A 19130-nucleotide genomic window follows, 5' to 3' on the forward strand; every position below is an offset into this window, starting at 1 on the left:
AATAGCCCATCATATATACATACCACATCTTCTCTATCCATTCATCAGTCAATGGACATTTGGGCTCTTTCCATAATTTGCCTAGACCTCTCTCTTCCTGAAACCCTCTCCTCCCTGGCTCCCAGCCTGCCTCCTGCCTCTCATGCCCAGTCCCCCCGCCCCCCAACTCTGAATATTGTTTCCCAGCCTCCTTCCAGATCCTTCCTTTCTCCCACAACCCCTCTACATCAGGGTTTCCTGGGCCCTGCTCTGGGTTCTCTTCTCTTCTTTACTCTCTCACTTCCCAGGGTCAGCGGCACCTACTTGCCTACAGTACCCACATCTATACCTGCAAGCCAGGTCCTCCTCCTCAAAGGCGGCACCTACTACAAGGCTGAGCACTGAGCTGGGCACCAAGAACACAGAGGTGAAAGATGTCATCAGAAACATGAGTAGATCCATAACTATAGTGAGTGAGGCCAGGGCTTTGATGGAACTTCCAACGCTGTGGTGGCCTTGCCTTCTCCTCCCAAAGTGCCCCTTCCTGTATTCTCCATCAGAGATGGCATCTCCATCAGCCAGTTACTCAAAGCAGACTAAAAGCTGACCTTGGTTCCCTCCCCTGTCCTTATAATGCTGCTGTGTTCTGAGCATGCACTATGTCCTAGGTGCCACGCTTAGTAGCTCCTAGAATCTTCCCAACCAGGTAGCTGCTACTGTCATTATTCCAAGTGTACAGATCAGGAAACTGAGGCTCAGATGTTAAATAATGGATCTAAGTTCACAAGGTTTGTAAAGGACAGAGCTGGGGCTCTTGCATGCTGGGGCTTTGGATTACAAAGCCTATTCTTGTAAAACCACAATGTTACAGCTCCTCCCTCAACTGCCAAACCCAGAGCTGTCTCCTGGGTCCTTTCCCTCCTCACTCCTTCCACCTCCTCAGGTCAGTCTAGGCCCTCATTGGCTTTCACCTGGACCATCCTAACACCCCCTCTCTGGTCTTCCCACCTGTAGCCCCTTCCCTGCATATCCAATTTTCTCCCCAGGTGTTAGTGCGATAGTCCCCTAAACAAATGTGATAATATCAGTCTCCTGCACCAACAACTCCACCACCCATCATGGCCTCCCAGATTTCACTTAGTAGCTACCCTGGCATTTGAATCCCACCACCATCACCTCATCTCTCGTACCACTTCCCTCCCTGGGCCACAGACCCCAAGCCTAATCACACAAAGGGATCAGGGACCCCAGGCACCCTGGAGTCTTTCACTGTGCCACTTCCTCTGCCCAGTACTCTGTTTTGTCCCTTCCTGAATAGTCAGACTTCCCATCCTTCCAAGCCTCTCCCAGAAGTCTAGGCAAACAACCTCATGAGGTGTGGGCTGAGTCAGCTTCCCCACTAGACCAGACTGGGCCTGACTCATGTTTGCTTCTCCCCGGCAACCAAGGTCAGGCACAAAGCAGATGTTCACTAAAAATTTGAATGAATGAATGAATGAATGAATGAATAAATGAATGGTATATGCCTTCACTCCCTTACCTGGGCATAAAGACAAAGAAAGTAAGTTCCATGAAGGCAGGGACTTTTGTTTGTTTTGTTCATTGCTGGTTCTCCAGTGGCACTATGTCACCCAGCACATAAAAAGGTGCCCAAGTATTTAAGTAAATGAAGGGGTGAAAGGCGTTCATCTCAAATCTGGCTGTGGCACTAAAGATGGGCACAGGAATATGTGATGTGGTAACAGTTGTAGTTCTTCTTATTGTTCAGTGATTCTTAAAGTCATCCCCATATCCCAGGTGAGGTGGGTCACGTGCACCATGCCCCAGCCTCCTATGCAGACTCCCTGCCTGACTGGCCTTTCTAAAGTATCAGTATAAGCCGGCCATCCCCTGCTTCCCCACTGTTGGTGAGATAAAGCTCAGACTTCCTCACCTGACTTCCCACTTCAGCACATACCATCGTGGCTCATGTACCTGATTCCAGTCCCAAGCCATCCCCTGCATTTTTCCCACCTCATGCTTTTCCTCATGTTCCTCCTAACCTCTGGAACACCCTTCCCTTTCATATGCCCAAGCCCCACTCCTATCCTTCCTTGGACTTTAGCTGCTCAGTCTTTCTTGACCCTTCTGAAGATGAAGGGAAAGCCTGTTAAATATGCAGATTACCAGGATGCGTCCCTGGAAATTCTGATTCAGTAGATCTGTGTGGCGGCCCAGGAATCTGGGTTTTTAGCCACTACCTCTAGAAATGCTTATTTTTAGTCAAGTTTGGGAACAATAGTATATCTAGGCAATGCCAAGGCTAGGTTAGGCTATGTAACAAACTTCCCCCAAATCTCAGTGATTTAATACAACAAAGGCTTATTTTTGCAGTGGGCTTGGGTTACTTCCTGTCCTTCAAGGCTCAGTACTTCAGGTGGAGAAATTTATTCATAGCTTATCAACCCACTGGACTCTGAGTGCATGTTTAAAGACCCCATCTGATTAATCTCTGCCTCCCCATGGTAACTGGCACAGGGCCTATCACACCTGCTGTGCTTAGCATCAAAAGAATGAATATCCATTTGACTTATTCATCTATTAACCAGTAGGTATTTTTTGAGGCCCTACTCTGTGCCAGGACTATGCTGTGGTGCTAGATGTACCGTGGCAAGCAAAATAAACATCAACCTGCCCATTTCCCTGGAGGTAATTTCTCTAAACCCTAGGTACAAAACTCTGTAAAATGGACTGTAATACTCACCACCCCCCCCCCCCAGGCACAATGAGGATTTACTGAGAAAACAAGCATAGGAGCCATTTGTAACGAAAAAATCTCAATTCCAGGGGCACCTGATTGGCTCAGCCGGTTAAGTGTCTGACTTCAGCTCAGGTCATGATCTAGTGGTTCGTGAGCTTGAGCCCGGCATCAGACTCTCTACTGTCAGCACAGAGCTTGCTTTGGATCTCTGTCCCTCTCTCTCTGCCCCTCCCCCCTTGCACTCTCGGTCTCTTTCACAATAATAAGCTTAAAAAAAAAAAGAAAGAAAATCTCAGTTCAGGCAGATGCGAAAGAGCATTGTTATCCTGTTCTTCCATCCCTCACATCCAACTTTCAGGTCTTATGCATTAGGCCCCTGGAATTTAGTTGCACATCCCTCTCCCTCACTATTTCCACTGCCCATTCAAACCATCATGAACCTGTAAAGTGAATATAATGTTAATAACCTTGATAATAGTAGTGATAGTAATAGCTAATTCTTACATAGTGCTTATCATGTGTCAAGCTCTGTTTTAAGTGTTTTATTTGTATTATTCAATCTTCACAACAACCATCTGAGGCTACTGCTATTATCTCTATTTACAGACAAGGAAACACAAGCACAAAGAGTTTAAGTAATTTATTCAAGGCAAGAGCTGGGATCCAATCCAGGAAGAAATTTTTGACTATCGAAACATTCTCTTAGCCAATTGGTATCTGGCTCCCCACTGAGTCACACCAGCCCTTCTGTCCTTCAAAACCAGAGTCAACGTCATGCAGCAGAGACACTGGATCATGGTGCTGACTTTGTAGATATATTTTGGAAGAACTGATGTCATTACAGTATTGAGTCTTCCTATTCATTTACATGGTATATCTATCCATCGGTTTTGGATTTCTTTAAAATCTGATAAAATTTTAAATGTTCTGTCACAAAAGATATTAACATATTTTAAAAAGGTTTACTTAGGCACTATATATTTCTATAAATGGTGCTTTTACATTTTCTAATAGTCTATTGCTGTGATTTATAAAGGTAATTTATTTGAAATACTTTCTCTTATTCCAGAAAACTTGTCTCCACATACAGCAAGAGCCAGATATCCAGAAGTGATCTAGGACCCTCCTACTCCCTCACCAATTTTCCCAATCTGCAACCATGTCTGATAGACTCTGTTAACGGAGGTTCCATCCCCACTTCCAGGCCTCGTTATTTTTGGCCTGAGGTGATTCCTGATTTCCCAATCAACCTTCACGTAACCAGGACTATTGCCAACCCTTACTGCACCTGTGTGCAAATAGAAACAGGTTTGCCTTCCTCATGACACTCTACTTCCATCTGTCAGACAACTGTAATAAACATTGATATCTACGATGTGGTTGGTGCCTCTCTCATGTGATAGCTCCCATAGTGCCCACAGGCACAGCCATCTGTGGTGGCCACCAGCAGGACCCTTGTAAAATGAAAGTTTGATCAGAGTATTCTGTTATGGGCTGAATGTCTGCATTCCCCCCCCCCCCCACCGCGTTCATTTGTTGAAGCCATAACCTCCACTGTAATGGTATCAGGAGGTGGGGCCTTTGGGAGGTAATCAGGTTCAGATAAGGTCACAAGGGTAGAGACCCTGATCGGATTAGCGCCCTTTTAAGAAAAGGAAGAGACACCAGAGCTTCTTCTTTCTTCCATGCTGAAGATGGAGAGAGGCAGGAAGAGACCCCTCACCAAGAACCAAATCTGCTGGCACCTTGATCTTGCACTTCCAGCCTCCAGAAATGTGAGAAATAAATGTCTATTGTTTAAGCTGGCCAGTCTATGGTGTTTTGTTAGATCAGCCCAAGCTAAGACAGATATATTCCTTCATTTGAAATTATTCAAAGGTACCTTCTTTCTTTGATACAATTATTTAAAATAGGTAATACTTCCATATGGTTCAAAAAATCTAAATAATATAAAAGGTTTACAGTGAAAATTCTTACTCTTGACATTAGTGCTTACCACCTTGTTCTCAAGAAACATCCGTAGGGAACAACTTTTATTAGTTTCTTATGTAGCTTTCCAGGATTTCTCTGAGGATATAAGTATACACACACATACACACACATACATGCACACACACATTTTTTTCTTATACCACGTTAGCATGATATTCTCATTCTACACCTTGATATCTGACTAACATAATGAGCATCCTCATCCTTTTTGACAGCTGCTTACCCACTGATGGACAAACCTGCAAACAATATCCAATGAATAACACTGACGTATATGTCATTTCATACATGGTAGATATAGTGAAATAAAATTCCATTTCTCCCCCCTTTGCAGCTGGCATGGACTTGTGACTTGCTTGGACTTACTGGATATGCCACAATGTTGCACAACTTCTGAACTGGGCCTCAAGAGACTCTGAAGCTTCTATTCCCACCCTTTTGGAACCATGAGGACACTATGCTATGAAGAAGCTCAAGATGGGGGCACCTGGTTGGCTCAGTCAGTAGAACATGCAACTCTTGATCTCGGGGTTGTGAGTTTAGGCTGTATGTTGGGTGTAGAACTTACTTAGAACACACACACACACACACACACACACACACACACACACACACACACACACACTCAGGGTGAAGTACCACAAGGAGAGAGTGGCTCAGCCATCCCAGCTGACCGAGTCATCAGAGCTAAGGTCTCAGACTAGTGTGATAGCCATCACAGGCCATCCAGCCCCAGCTGCGGTGTCAGCTGACTGCCACCACTTGAGTAATCTAAGGTAAGATCAGCAGAAAAACCACCTGACCATCCTTAGAATCTGGAGAAACAATAAATCGTTGTTGTTTGATACCAGTAAATATTAAGGTGATTTCTTCAGAAGCAATAGCTAACCGATACAGGTAGATTTTCAGATAGATTTTCAAAAGTGAGAATGCTGGTTCAAAGTGTATGTACATTTAGAATTTTGATAAATATTGTCTGGGTTGTATCATTTTTCATTCCTACCCACAATGGGTGAAAGTCCCTGTTTCCTCACGGTCTTGCCAAAAAAGTGTTTTTGTTTGTTTTTGTGGGTTTTTTTTTTTTTTTTTGGTTTTTTTGGTCAGACATATGGGTTATTGCTAATGCAATAAAAGAACAAAATGGTTTTTCATTGTCTTTTCATTTCCCTCATTACGTGTGAAGTTGAACATCTGCATGTGTTTAAGGCCTTATGTATTTTCTTTTTTGTGATCTGTCATGTTCTTCGACCATTTTTTTATTGAACTGTTGGGCTTTCTTATCAACATGTGGAAGCTCTTTAAACAGTAGAGAGAAAAATATGTTACCTGTTGTATATGATAAGAATTACAAATACTTTTCCTAGTTTATTGTCTTTTGATTTTGCTTTGATGTGGTTTTTTTTTTTTTGCCATGCAGAATTTTTTCCATGTAAACAAATGTATTAATCTTTTATAGCTTCTAAATTTTGAGTTGGAGTTGGAAAGGCCTTCCTCACTCCTAGAGTTATAAAGGATTTTTGCCCATATTTTCTTCTAGTATTTTTAGGGAGCTTATCCTGACAAATTGTGTGATCCATCACTTTTAGAATGAAGTTCAAGACGAGGGTTATGGCACACGTGACCATGTGTAACCCACAAGGAGAGGAAACAGGAGGAATAGAAGCTAGTTTAGGAGATTTCCAAGGGGAGACAATGCATCCTGTTTGGAACACATTGAATTTAAGGTATCTATGTTCCTTAAATCCAGGAGGGGATGTTCTGGAGGGGACCTCTAGAAGTGGATTCAGAGATCTGGCACTCAGGAGAAAATTTGGGGCTGGAGACATGGATCGGGGAGCCAGCATATCCATGCCAGTTAAAGCCACAAGAGTGTGTGTAGCATCTGAAGAGAGGTTCTCAGATGGAACTCTAGGGAGTGGTCAAGGTCAGACCACAAACACACTCATGAAGAGAGAGCTGTGGGGGCTTCATCTCTGGGGGCCTTGGCACAAAAACAGCCTCAGAGACATTGGTAGGATAAACAGAAGCCCTTTATGTGAAACAGGCATGGATATCTTTGGCTCCTGGGGACACAGCAAACAGGGAGATGGAAGAGGACAAACAACCTCCCCAGCAGTCAGCCCCACCCAGCAGGTGTGGAAGAGAGACCTTGTGACAGAGGAGTGGAGAAGGCTCAGTCTTGCAGGCAAAGTCAGCCCCCCTCTCCCTACAGATGATCTAAAACAGGGCATCTGTAGGTGGCAGCAAGTTCCCAAAGGTAGATGGAACCCAAGGAACCTCCCCTGGCCCGCATCTTCCTTGGATCATAGTGGAGTGGATAAGAGCACAGAACCTAGACCTCCACTCTCTGGCTTCAAATCTTGACTCTCTCATGCACTAGTGCGCAAACCTGGGCACCTAATACCTTTGTCTCAGTTTCCTCCTCTGTAAAATGAGGACAATAACAGTTACCTATCTCATAGAACTGCTATGAAGATTGAGTTAATATTTACAAAGTGCTTATATTGGTGCCTGGCACATAGTAAATGCTATATAAATATTACATTAAAAATACTAATTTCATTCATTCATGAATATTCCTTGACCAGCTACCACATGCCAGGCACTGTTGTAGGTGCTGGGGACACAGCAGTGAATACAGCAGGTGAAAATCCTTGCCCTCATGGAGCTTACATTCTGGTAGATGGAGAGGAGGGGTGAAGACAGACAATATACAGAATAAATGGAAACAATGTAAATAATATCAAATGAAATATATGGTATGTCAGAGCCAAGTGGAGACATGAGAGATGTGCAGAAGCTGGTAAGGCTGCTAGCCTAGTACCTGATGCAGAGTGGGCGCAGGAGATGGAAAGCAGGAGGATACCCTGGAAGAGCAGCAGAATGGAATCCCCGGCAGAGACACTAGGGCTGCTGACCCCCTCAGGGTAACAATCATCATCATCACTGTCATATAATAGCAGCAAGCATTTATATAGCACTTATTCCATACCAGGCCCTGTTCTATTCACTTTTCATATATCATCTCATTTAATCCTTTTGGCAGTCCTATGAGGTTGGTACTGTTATCATTTCCATTTTTCAAGTGAGGGAACTGAGGCATAGCAGGGTTATGTAACTTGGCTTAGAGCGTTGTATAGTAGGTGAATGAGCTGGGATTCCAGCCCAGGTCATCTGGCTTCAGTGTAGGTAGGATGTTGGTAGGATGGACCTGCAGGTGGAGGGGACAAGACAGTCTGCCACGCCTCAGGACCGGGCAGGGACTGACCTTCACACAGACTGGAAGGAACACACACATCCCTAATACCTACACAGCCAAGACCCCATATACTTAACACACACTTCAAGACTGTTCAGGGGCCCCTGGGTGGTTCAGTCGGTTAAGCATCTGACTTCAGCTCAGGTCATGATCTCGTGGTCCGTGAGTTCGAGCCCCATGTCGGGCTCTGTGCTGACAGCTCAGAGCCTGGAGCCTGCGTCAGATTCTGTGTCTCCCTCTTTCTCTGCCCCTCATCTGCTCATGCTCTCTCTCTTGTCTCTCAAAAATAAACAAAACAAAAAGACTGTTCAGAGGGCCCAGAAGGAATAACCCAAAAACCATGAAATAGAGATAAAGGCTCAGCTTTAGAGAGTTCCAACCCCAGAGCTATTTTCCCTATATGGCCCCTGCTCCCCACCCCCTCCACATTCCACTCCATGAGGCTCTGAGCCCAGCCTCCTGTGACCTTAAGTCACCATTCCAAAGCCCTGTGATCCCACCCAGAGACCACAAATAAAATAATGAGTATCACAATCCTGGGAAGTTTAACAAAGGCACCAACAACTACAGATCACAGCAGGAACCAAGAAGGCAAACCATCAAGAGGCTAACAAACAGACAGGTGGGACTGGTGGTCCTAGAAAGAGCTGGAACCTGTGGTCATAAAAGCCCACAGAGGAGGGGCACCTGGGTGGCTCAGTTGGTTAAGCGTCTGGTTCTTTTTTTTTTTTTTCAATTTTTTAGTGTTTATTTATTATTGAGAGAGAGAGAGAGACAGAACATGAGTGGGGAGGGGCAGAGAGAGAGGGAGACACAGAATCTGAAACAGGCTCTAGGCTCTGAGCTGTCAGCACAGAACCCAACGTGGGGCTCAAACTCACGGACAGTGAGATCATGACCTGCGCCGAAGTCGGATGCTTAACCGACTGAGCCACCCAGGCAGCCTAAGCGTCTGATTCTGGATTTCAGCTTAGGTCATGATCTCACAGTTCATGAGTTTGAGCCCTACATCAGGCTCCATGCTGACAGTGTGGAACCTGCTTGGGATTCTTTCTCTCTCTGCTCATCCCCTGCTCTCTCTCTCTCAAAATACATAAATAAACTTAAAAAAATAAAACCCCACAAAGGGGCAACTCTCAACAGTTCACAAGACCCCTCCATAGTCTTTCTAACCTAACAGTCTTTCTAACTGTTCAATTCTTACCTTAGGCAAGACAAAAATTACCAGACCAATTTGTCAAATGGAGAAATTAAGTCCCAGAGAGGAGCAATGAGTTATCCCAGATCACATGCAGGACTAGGAGTCAGGTGTCCAAAAGCCCTTCCACTGTCGCACTGAGAGAGAGAGAGAGAGAGAGAGAGAGAGAAAGAGAGAGAGAGAGGGAAGGGGAGGGAAGGGAGGCAGAGGATGACACAGAAGACCTAAGAGTGGAGAAATCCTTCCTCATGATCTCCAGGGGACCCCATGGGACAAGGCTTGGCCTCCTGAAAAATTCTCCAATGCTTCATTCCTCCTGTCAGTTGATTAGTGCAGCACCATCTTCACTCCTTCATTCCCAGCCCCAGGTGGGCTGGGTTCTGAAGGGAAGAGAAGGATCAAAGCCCTTCCAGTAGAATCAGAGCATATTTTACAGTTTCCAACCTCATAATCAATGAACTTTAGAGCAGGGAATATCCATAGAGATTATCTCCCCATCCCTCTATGCCACCCATTGTACAGATGGGAGACTGAAGCCCAGAGACAAGAAGTGACTTTCCAGAACTCCGCGCAACTCGGTCACAGGACTCTAGATTTCCTTACCAGGGCATACTAGAGAGAGGTCATTCTTCCTTTGCTTGAAACTTCATGTCAATTGCCTGTAAAGAGGGGCCCCTGGGTGGCTCAGTCTGTTGAGTGTCTGACTTCAGCTCAGGTCATGATCTCACGGTTCACGAGTTCGAGCCCCGTGTCGGGCTCTGTGCTGACAGCTCAGAGCCTGGAGCCTGCTTCCGATCCTGTGCCTCCCTCTCTCTCTGTCCCTCTCCCCCTCACACTCTCTCTCAAAAATAAACGTTAAAAAGATTAAATTCCCTGGAATCCAGGAGACCTGACTTTTATTCTGGCTATGCTGAGACTCACTGAATAGCCCTGGGGACGACTCCTACATAATGTAAGGTCCACAAGTGAAAGGATTTTTGTCTGTTAGGCCCTGATTTATCTCCAGCCCCTAGAACAGTCTCTGGCCCATAAGTGCCCAATAAATATGCATTGCATGAATACCGTCTAAAGGGTTAGGTAAGTGTCATCATGAGAGGCTAAAGTCTGAAACACAAGAACCACCTGTCCACAGATATTTACTGAGGGCCCATACTGAACTAGGCACTGGAGATTCACGTACGAACAAGACTGTCATGCCCTGACCTCAAGAGCTCACAGTCCACTATAATGTGGAATGAGTGCAGATTTTTTTGTGGGCTTCAGAGGGTAGACCCTGATGAGAGAGATGTAAGTGGCAGACTGCTCAATATAATACAGACACTTTTCTCAGCTTTAGTTGCCCTGAAATGGTCTCATGCTCGGAAGGTGGTGAGTGCAGCGGAACTGCAGTGTTCAAGCAGGGCGCCAGCCGCCCACCTGTGAGGCTGAGCCAGGAGCATGCGGAAGATTTCTGTCTTGGGTGAGGTCACTTTCCACCCCCAGATTCTCTGTCTACAAAACCCTGCAATTCTCTGACGCTGGATCTTATTATTTCCTGAATTTCAAGGTCCCATGATGCTAACAGCTCCGAATTTTAAGTTCTCTGCCCACGCCCCTGGGCGGAAAAGAAAGAATTCATCAAGGGTCCTACCACCCACTGCCTCAAAGGGTCTCTGAGGATAGTCAGCAGACCCCTCCCCGCCTCGTGGGGGCTGGAGGGGCGTAGTTTGGGCGCCGGGGTGCCGAGGACTTCGTAGGGAGGAAGGGTATTCCAGAGATGGAGTCTACAGCGCCGAGACACGTGACAACCAAAGCGTCACGTTCTGTGGTCTTCGAGGGTGGGACCGAGCCGGTCATGTGACGCGGGGGGGGGAGGGGCACCATGGCGTGATATGAGATGCAGGGCCTCTCAGATTACGTACCAATGACGCATTCCCACCCGGTTTGGCAACTAGATTTCCGTTGGAAGATGCGACGGTTCCGGCAAAGGGGGCGGGTTCTCACGTCCGGGCAGCTTTGCTTCCGTTCGGGGCGCTACAGCTTCCGACCTCCGCCTCTCCCTCTGGCGAGGAAGAGACGCGACCCCACGCGCATGCCCCGATCATCCCAGAGGGGCGGGGCCGAGGCTAAGGGAGAGGGAGGGGGGAAAAGAAAAGGGAATTCCAACCTGTGGAATCTTGGGGGTACCCAAGGTCGGCTTCTTCGCATTGACTGTGGATGGTACCTGGCACAGAGCCTCTGGTGGCTCGTAGGGAGCTTGGGGGTCCGCAGGGTGAGGGCGGAGGGGAGTGTCAGTGTCAGAGTGTGAGTGGGGTACGGGAGTTCTAAACTTAGTCTTGAGGCCCTCGGGTCTCCCGTGCCGGGGAAGGGAGCTCGGGCCGCCATGCGCGACAGGACCCACGAACTGAGGCAGGTGAGAAGTAGGGGCTGCAGAGTTGGGGACGGGCGGACGGGATGGGGTCTGGCTGGAATACAGGACTCCTGGTCTTAGGGGTAGGGAGGGGTGGCTGAGGGCTAGGAAAGGAAAGACCCGGAAGTCCGTGAGTCCTGCGGGGAGAGAGCAACAGCAGGGAAGTGATGCCAGCAACCCCGGCCCTGGCAGGGGGATGACAGTTCGGACGATGAGGACAAGGAGCGGGTCGCGTTGGTGGTACACCCGGGCACCGCACGGCTGGGGAGCCCGGACGATGAGTTCTTCCAAAAGGTAAGAGACTGGGGTCTCGGCCTGTCTTCACGAGGGGGCTGGATGACCCGAGGAGCAGCGCAGTCTGGAGTACCCCCGTATCTCCTTCAGCCCTCTTGGTCACCTTCCCCAGGTCCGGACAATTCGACAGACTATTGTCAAGCTGGAGAATAAAGTCCGAGAGTTGGAGAAGCAGCAGGTCACCATCCTGGCCACGCCCCTTCCCGAGGAGAGTGAGTGAAACCCGAAGCGTCAACGCATGTTCAGCCAGAGGGATTGTGGGGATTGTAGTACGATGCAGGTGGTGGCTAGGGAGGTTTGTTGAGATGGGGGCTACTGTTTGGGAGTCATGGCTGTCTCTTGTTCAGGTATGAAGCAGGACCTGCAGAACCTGCGTGATGAGATCAAACAGCTGGGGAGGGAGATCCGAGCGCAGCTGAAGGGTGAGCTCCGAAGACCTCATCCTTCCCTGTGGTCCTGCCCAGCTCCTGGTATATCTGGGGAGTATGTGGCCCAGAGAGGCCAGTGATGTATCCAGGTCACACAGCAGGCCTAGGCCTAGAATCTTTGTCTCTTGGCTTCCAGTCCATAGTACCTTTCGCAGCACATGCCTGCCTCTTGAGCTCCTTTATTTATAAGGAAACCACTTACTCCTACAATTCTTGCTGCCCAATGTGCACTCTTTGGACAGGCAGATGGAAGTTTGTCAAGAGGCCTCTGCATACCTGTGGGAATTCTCTGATGTATTGTGAAGAAAAATATGCTTTCTCCCATCAGAGGCTCAGAATTAGTCATTTATGATAAATTATAATTCCCAAAAGAATCTTGTAGAGATAAGCACCTTTCTATTGTATGGATGGGGTATGGTCCTGGCCCTGTGTCCTGGTCCCCACATGATTTTCCGAAGCTACAGGTCAAAACCCCTTCCCCACCAATACCCTGTGTCTTCCCACAGCCATAGAGCCCCAGAAGGAGGAAGCTGATGAGAATTATAACTCAGTCAACACAAGGATGAAAAAAACCCAGGTAGGTTTGTTATTCCCAGAGCTCAGACATTTTGCAAGTGTTCCTAGATCATTAGGTGGCAGAAATAAGAAGGAAGGACCCTTAGAGATCATCAAGTTCAACCTGATGACTTTCAAATGGGGAAACTGAGACTGAGAGAAAGAAAAAACTCACCCAAGGTCAGACCCAAGGTCTCCTGACTCCCAATCTATCTAATATCCTGCTCTGGCTTCTCCATTCAAGTTTCAGGGTCCCCAGATCATGCCCAAGGACATGTTGGCTGCAGAAGCCATGCTTTCTAGAGACCAAGATGGGGAGTCAAACTTGAATAGGTGGCAAAGACATTATTCAGGTAGGGTTTGGTAGCTAATATCCCTGCTCAGGGAAGAAGAGGATATAGTCATAAATGAGTGGGAGGTTTCCTGCCCATGGGGCAGAGGATATCCCTGTCACATGGGACATCCTCTGCCCCATAGACAGAATTCAAGAAGTCAGGAAGAGGAACTTCCCTGGAAGGGGAAAGTCACTGAATCAATATCTTATTAACTCCTAAGATTTGAGGCGATCTAGCTGCCTCCCTCTGGGTACCCAATGAGGAGTGGTTTGGAGTTCCTGGAGGTCAGAGTTGGAGTAGGTGGGCCCAGAGCTCAGCACGGACCCCAGACTGAAGATAGAGTGGTTTGGGCATCTTGCAAGGGTGCAGCTGAAGGTTGGAGAGCAGATATGTTTCTGAGGAAGGAGCTCCAAGGAATGAGCACATGGAAGACAGCAGGGGAATGGACAAGGTGAGAGGACATTTCAGGAGGAGCCTGTGGTGGTCATTAGTGTGAGAGGCTGAGGGCCCAGCTGGATCTGTAAAGTCTGGGCCATAGGCTGACTTCCAGGTATACTAGCACACCTTTCGTCTAAGCAGTCAGGCTGGTGTTCAGCAAGCATTCACAGGTATGTATTGAGTGTCTACTGTGTGCTAGACTCTTTTCTAGCTGTTTGAGATGTAGCAGTGAGCTAAAGATCCCTATCCTCCTGGAGCTCACATTCTGGTGGGGAGAGACAAACATCATAATAAAGCAGCACACTATTTTAGAATATAGTTAAGGGAAAAATTGAGGAGAAAAGGGATTGAGAGTGCCGGCAGAAAGCAGGTTGGTTTTAATAAGGTAAGAAAACTTTGTTCAGAAGGTGATACTGGAACAAAGATTTAAAGGCTCCTGTGGGGCACAAACATTCTAGGACCAAGGAGCAGTGAGTGCAAAGGCCTGAGGTAGAAGTGGCTTTGGTGGGAGAGGGTAAAGAGCCACTGTGGTTGGAGGGAGTGAGTGAGGGAACAGCTGGGAAGATAAGGTCAGAGGGGAAATGGGGGAAGGGAAGGTCATATAGGGCCTTATAAGCCCTGGTAAGGGTTTTGGCTTTTAATTTGAGAGAAGGGTGGTTAAGGGGGCAAGCACTTGTACTTATGCTGTTTGCTCGCTCTACCCGTGGGGATGCTGAGGCCAAATCCTCCTGGGGTGCCCAGCCTATATTCTCCATCCTTAGCATGGGGTCCTGTCCCAGCAATTCGTGGAGCTCATCAACAAGTGCAACTTGATGCAGTCGGAATATCGGGAGAAGAATGTGGAGCGGATTCGGAGGCAGCTGAAGATCAGTGAGTTGTGGTGTCTGGCCCACAGGGTCAGGTAACCTGACCCAGCTCTGAGCCTGGCCTTTTCCTTCGCAGCAAATGCTGGAATGGTGTCTGACGAAGAGCTGGAGCAGATGCTGGACAGTGGGCAGAGTGAGGTGTTTGTATCCAATGTGAGTGGCCACAGCCCGCTCCCACTTCTGGGATTCCCATCTTCTCTGAGGCCTGGCCCTTTTTGATTGAGGGAATACTGAGGCCCAGAGGGGAGTGAATTAGCATGCCTAGAGTCACTCATCAGGGCCCTAGCCCCACTTCTAATCCCAAGGGCTGCCCGAAAGCTCAACAGGAACTTCTCACTTGCTGCTGATTTCCCTGTGACCCATCTGTCCATTCCTGTCCACTCCCCAGATACTGAAGGACACACAAGTGACTCGACAGGCCCTAAATGAGATCTCAGCCCGGCACAGTGAGATCCAGCAGCTTGAACGCAGTATCCGTGAACTTCATGAGATCTTCACTTTTCTGGCTACTGAAGTAGAGGTGCAGGTGGGCACCCAGGATAGCTGGCTGGGCTTGACCTAGCCCCGGGACGTGAGACCATGTTCAGTCAGAACCCCAGCTGTGGGGGTGCCTGGGTGGCTCAGTCAGTTAAGCATCTGACTTCACCTTGGGTTATGATCTCATAGTTCGGGAGTTCAAGTCCTGCATCAGGCTCTGTGCTGACAGCTCAGAGCCTGTGCTTCAGATGCTGTGTGTGTGTGTGTGTGTGTGTGTGCGCGTGTGTGCGCGCGCCCCTCCCCCACTTGTGTTCTTTCTCTCTCTGTCTGAAAAATAAATGGATAGGGGCCCCTGGGTGGCTCAGTCGGTTAAGCGTCCGACTTCGGCTCAGGTCATGATCTTGCGGTCCGTGCGGTCCATGAGTTCGAGCCCCGCGTCGGGCTCTGTGCTGACAGCTCAGAGCCTGGAGCCTGTTTCGGATTCTGTGTCTCCCTCTCTCTCTCTCTGACCCTCCCCCATTCATGCTCTGTCTCTCTCTGTCTCAAAAATAAATAAACGTTAAAAAAAAAATAAATAGATAAACATTAAAAAAAAAAATAAAGAAAAGAACCCCAGCTGTGACTGTCAGCCCATCTCCACCCTTAAGCCTTTCTCCCTGAGGTTTTTATCTTCCTCCAGGCTGGGCCATGCCCCCAGGCTGGCCCTTACTTCCATCCTTAGCCATGCCCCAGAATTCCTTCTACCTCCACAGTTACCCAGGTGGCCACTCCTCTATATGCAGCATCTCACCCTATCCACCAGTTTAGCCCACCCCAGGTATAGCCCCAACCCTGGCTCCTCCTTCACCAATACAATCCACCCTTATACCTCTAACAGCTTTAGTCAAAGTTGTCTCACAGTGGGCCTTTGTCCTCAAATCTGTATGAGGTCGGGGTGGGAGGTAGTGTTCTTCTCCTGGCCCTGGTTGTATGGGGTGAGGTAAGCTTCCAGCGCTGTCGTGGAGGAGCTGACTCACTAGTGCTGCAGCCAATGCCCTTGTGTAGCTGGGAGTCATGGGGAAGGGATTTCACTCAGTAGGAGCACCAGGACCTGAAGGCTGGCCGGGATGAGGAGGCAGGGATGGGGAGGGCTTCACAGCTGTTGAGAGGCAGGCCTTAGAAGAATGGGCAAATTCAGACAGATTTACAAATTTACAGATTTACAGGGGACAAAAGTTCACCCTCTGTGAAAAGGTGTGAGCCTCTTAAGGCACTTGGCTCCAAGCCACCACTGCAAATGAAGGTTTTACAGGGTAAGGGAGCAGATAAAAGGGGGCCTGGAAGCCACCCTCAAGAGTGTGAACTTTTGTCAGATGTGGTCCTGCCCCCGCATCTTTGTCAGTGCAGTGTTTTCTGCCAGAAAATGTCCTTCAGGCACCTGAACTAGGGTGAGCAAACAGGAGCCACTGGGCCCTCTACCCCCAGTTATCCCCACCTGCCTGAACCATCCTCTCTTCTGAGCAGGGGGAGATGATCAACCGGATTGAGAAAAACATCCTGAGCTCAGCAGACTATGTGGAACGGGGGCAGGAACATGTCAAGATGGCCCTGGAGAACCAGAAGAAGGCACGGAAGGTGAGCTTCCCTGTCCCCTCGTCCCATCCCAGGCCCTGGGTGGCCTTCCCTTCCTTCCTGAGTTTCTCTGAACTCCTCTCCCACAGAAAAAAGTTTTGATCGCCATCTGTCTGTCTGTCACTGTCCTCATTGTGGCAGTGATCATTGGTGTCTCCATATTGGTTTGAGAACATCGCACGTTCTTGGTGAGCTATTGTGGGCCTGCCCCCTGGCCTGCCTCATCCTGGGCCCCAGCCTTTCCTCCTCCCCTCAGACCCTGTTCTCCCTCCTTCCCTTGCAGGCACTAAGAGCACCAGGGACCCAGGTCTTCCTTCTCTCCCAGCAGCTGAGGGGGGAGGGCAGGACAGAGCCTCCAGCTGGATCCCCTTCCTCACATTGGCCCTGTGCAGAGGGGCAGACAGTTCTTCTGGGGTTGGCAGCCACTCATTCATGGGGGCTTCCCCACTCAAACTGCAATGCGTGGGAGAGGGCCTGCAGTGTCCTCTTTGGCTGGAACACATGGTTTTGTAAGAAATTAAAAAAAAGAAAAAAAAAAGAGCTTGGAGACTCCCCTGTGCATGTGTGTTCCTGGAAGGGCTGTCCCAGGACCTCCAGGTATCCAGCCTCCCCTTTTCCTGGCCATGCTTGGGGCTAGACCCAGCCCAGGCAGGCTCAGATCAGACTGTTCCAGGTGCTATGACCACAGCAAGCTGGTACTGCCCTCCTACTATCCCATAGGAACAGGTGGGGCAGGGAGGGGGTAACACCCACATCTGGCTCAGTATTGTTCCTGGGGAAAGACTGCTGTGAGTACCTAATGCCAAAGCAGTGAAGCTGGGCCAGGCCACGCTGGGATACAGGTGAGATTGTGGGGCATCGGTGGGCATTCCTGAGGCTAAGAAGAAGCACTGTGAGTAAGCACCGTGTATCTTAGCTGTTGCTTCACATACAGTGAACAGGGAAAGGCTTGTCTCAGAAGGAGCGACATTTGAGTGGAACATTAAATGAGGAGCCAGTTACAGGAAGAAGCAGGGGAAAGGTTGCCAGGCAGAAGGAGCAGCCCTGTGCCCAGAAAAAAGCATAGGCTTTGACATAGGAGTTCAGCTTAGAGAGCCAGTGGCTCTAGATCAGCACACTTGGTTTCTGTGTGGTTATGTGGCTAAAGCAGTAGAAGAGACAGAAGAGCCTGACACCTGGTTTCTATGAGGCACCTAAACTCCAGACCCCAACTCTAAATTTCTAAGAGTTCCGAATCCCAAGCCTAGTTTCCGAAGCTGGGCATGGCACCGGTCCTCAGACACCTAGTTTCGTGGGTAAGCTGGCTTCTGGCTCTGAAGCCTGGTTGGAATGGGGCGGTGCCTGTCCCCAACCAAGGTCTGGGGGGTGGGTTCCAGCTGCCCTGTCCTATCCCATTTTCGATCCCACAGGTCCCTGCTGCTGATGACGCTGCTGCTCCAAGCCGCCCTTGCCCAGCCCATCTGGCCACAGTACCGCTTGCTTCGGCTACACACATATAGTTGCTGGGGTGACACGAGTCATGGAAGGGCTGGACGTGTGTCCCTCGGTGCAGTCTCATTCTCCGCCTCTGGGCCTGGCCTGGGGGAAGGAGCCGGGGGGGTGGGGGGGGTGGGGGGGAGTGGGGGGGGTTAGGCCCCGATGATCCCTGCCTGCTCTGCCTCCATCCATCTGGGCTCCCGCCTGCAGCGCCTCCCGGTGGCCCTCAAGTGACCCTGGCGCGGCTGTTGCAAGGCGCCTGCGCCAGGTCCAGGTCCAAGCGTAAGCTTGGCTCTGAGTCTAGGGGGCGTGGCCTTGTGGGAATTGGAAAATGATTGGCCAGCGGAACTAAATGTTGTTCCTAAAGCGCATCGGGATTGGCCTGTTAGACGTCCTGGGGAAGTGAACACTGGGTATTAAACCACAATTAACCAAATGCTGATATGGGAGGGGCCTCAGCGAGTCCTCAGTTGCACCCAAAAGTGATTGGATCACAGGGCGTAGGGGGCATGATCAAAACTCTAACAGGCCGAGGGGCACGAACTTGTGAGTCTGGCTGGGGTAGTGAGTCTGGGACTTCACCCAAGAAGGCGTGGCTGGGTCCCTCTCCCTCTTCGCTGAACTGGGCAGCTGTGCAAGTCTTGGAGGGTACCCATGCCTCCGTCCTGCCTGAGATCGTGTATCCCGTGTACAGATGAAGCCCTAGACATCTACAGGAAAGGTGTGCAAACACAATCTGGATGTCGGCTCAATGGGAAAACTGCGAGGTAGGACGGATCCTGCCCCAGTAGAAGACTGATTTGAATACGGGGCCTGTGGGTTTCCCTAATTCTCCCTCTCTTCCCCTGCGGCCTGCATCTTCAGCGGAACTCTGTCCTGTTGTTCGCCTTTGCCCACGCACTCACCTTTCTGCCTTCAGAGGAAAACTGCACGACCTGTGGCACCTACTGGGATCTGATAGGAGACTATCAGACTGTGTCACATCTACGCAGCTGGGTAATGCAGCTGGGTATCCGTGTGGGGTATGTGACTTCTGATCGGTTTTGCTAGACCCCTGAAAGCCTGTTTACCTCTGAAAGGGGTTTGCGTCACC

General features: G+C 49.1%; 1 protein-coding gene and 1 long non-coding RNA gene across 4 annotated transcripts; one reads left to right on the forward strand and one right to left on the reverse strand.

Moving 5' to 3' along the window:
* Window positions 1–3344: 3344 nt before the first annotated feature.
* On the reverse strand, window positions 3345–11145 carry LOC128313683 (uncharacterized). The gene is made up of 2 exons (XR_008294700.1): window positions 10799–11145; window positions 3345–9827 (listed from the first exon to the last, which is right to left on the reverse strand). It is a non-coding gene; the product is annotated as an uncharacterized LOC128313683 (long non-coding RNA).
* Window positions 11138–18155, forward strand: STX4 (syntaxin 4). 3 transcript variants are annotated; one of them, XM_015076876.3, is made up of 11 exons: window positions 11138–11560; window positions 11750–11851; window positions 11964–12063; window positions 12199–12273; window positions 12786–12856; window positions 14369–14477; window positions 14550–14626; window positions 14862–14999; window positions 16454–16564; window positions 16651–16749; window positions 16845–17955. In XM_015076876.3, exons 1-10 carry the CDS (start codon window positions 11531–11533, stop codon window positions 16729–16731), a joined length of 894 nt encoding a protein of 297 aa, XP_014932362.1. In that variant the 5' UTR covers window positions 11138–11530; the 3' UTR covers window positions 16732–16749; window positions 16845–17955. The 3 variants fall into 3 exon arrangements, with proteins under 3 accessions (XP_014932362.1, XP_026907439.1, XP_014932363.1); XM_027051638.2 differs by having other exon boundaries at window positions 11245–11367; window positions 16845–17957; XM_015076877.3 differs by lacking the exon at window positions 16845–17955 and adding an exon at window positions 17971–18155 and having other exon boundaries at window positions 11309–11560.
* The last annotated feature ends 975 nt before the right edge of the window (window positions 18156–19130 follow it).

This window comes from Acinonyx jubatus, chromosome E3 (genome assembly GCF_027475565.1).
Source record: "Acinonyx jubatus isolate Ajub_Pintada_27869175 chromosome E3, VMU_Ajub_asm_v1.0, whole genome shotgun sequence".
Taxonomy (NCBI): domain Eukaryota; kingdom Metazoa; phylum Chordata; class Mammalia; order Carnivora; family Felidae; genus Acinonyx; species Acinonyx jubatus.

Coding starts and splice junctions, on each gene's coding strand:
- STX4 (XM_015076876.3), top strand. CDS start 11,531: ATGCGCGACAGGACCCACGAACTGAGGCAG. Junction 12,274..12,785: donor GATCCGAGCGCAGCTGAAGG/GTGAGCTCCGAA, acceptor GTCTTCCCACAG/CCATAGAGCCCCAGAAGGAG. Junction 14,478..14,549: donor TCGGAGGCAGCTGAAGATCA/GTGAGTTGTGGT, acceptor TTTCCTTCGCAG/CAAATGCTGGAATGGTGTCT.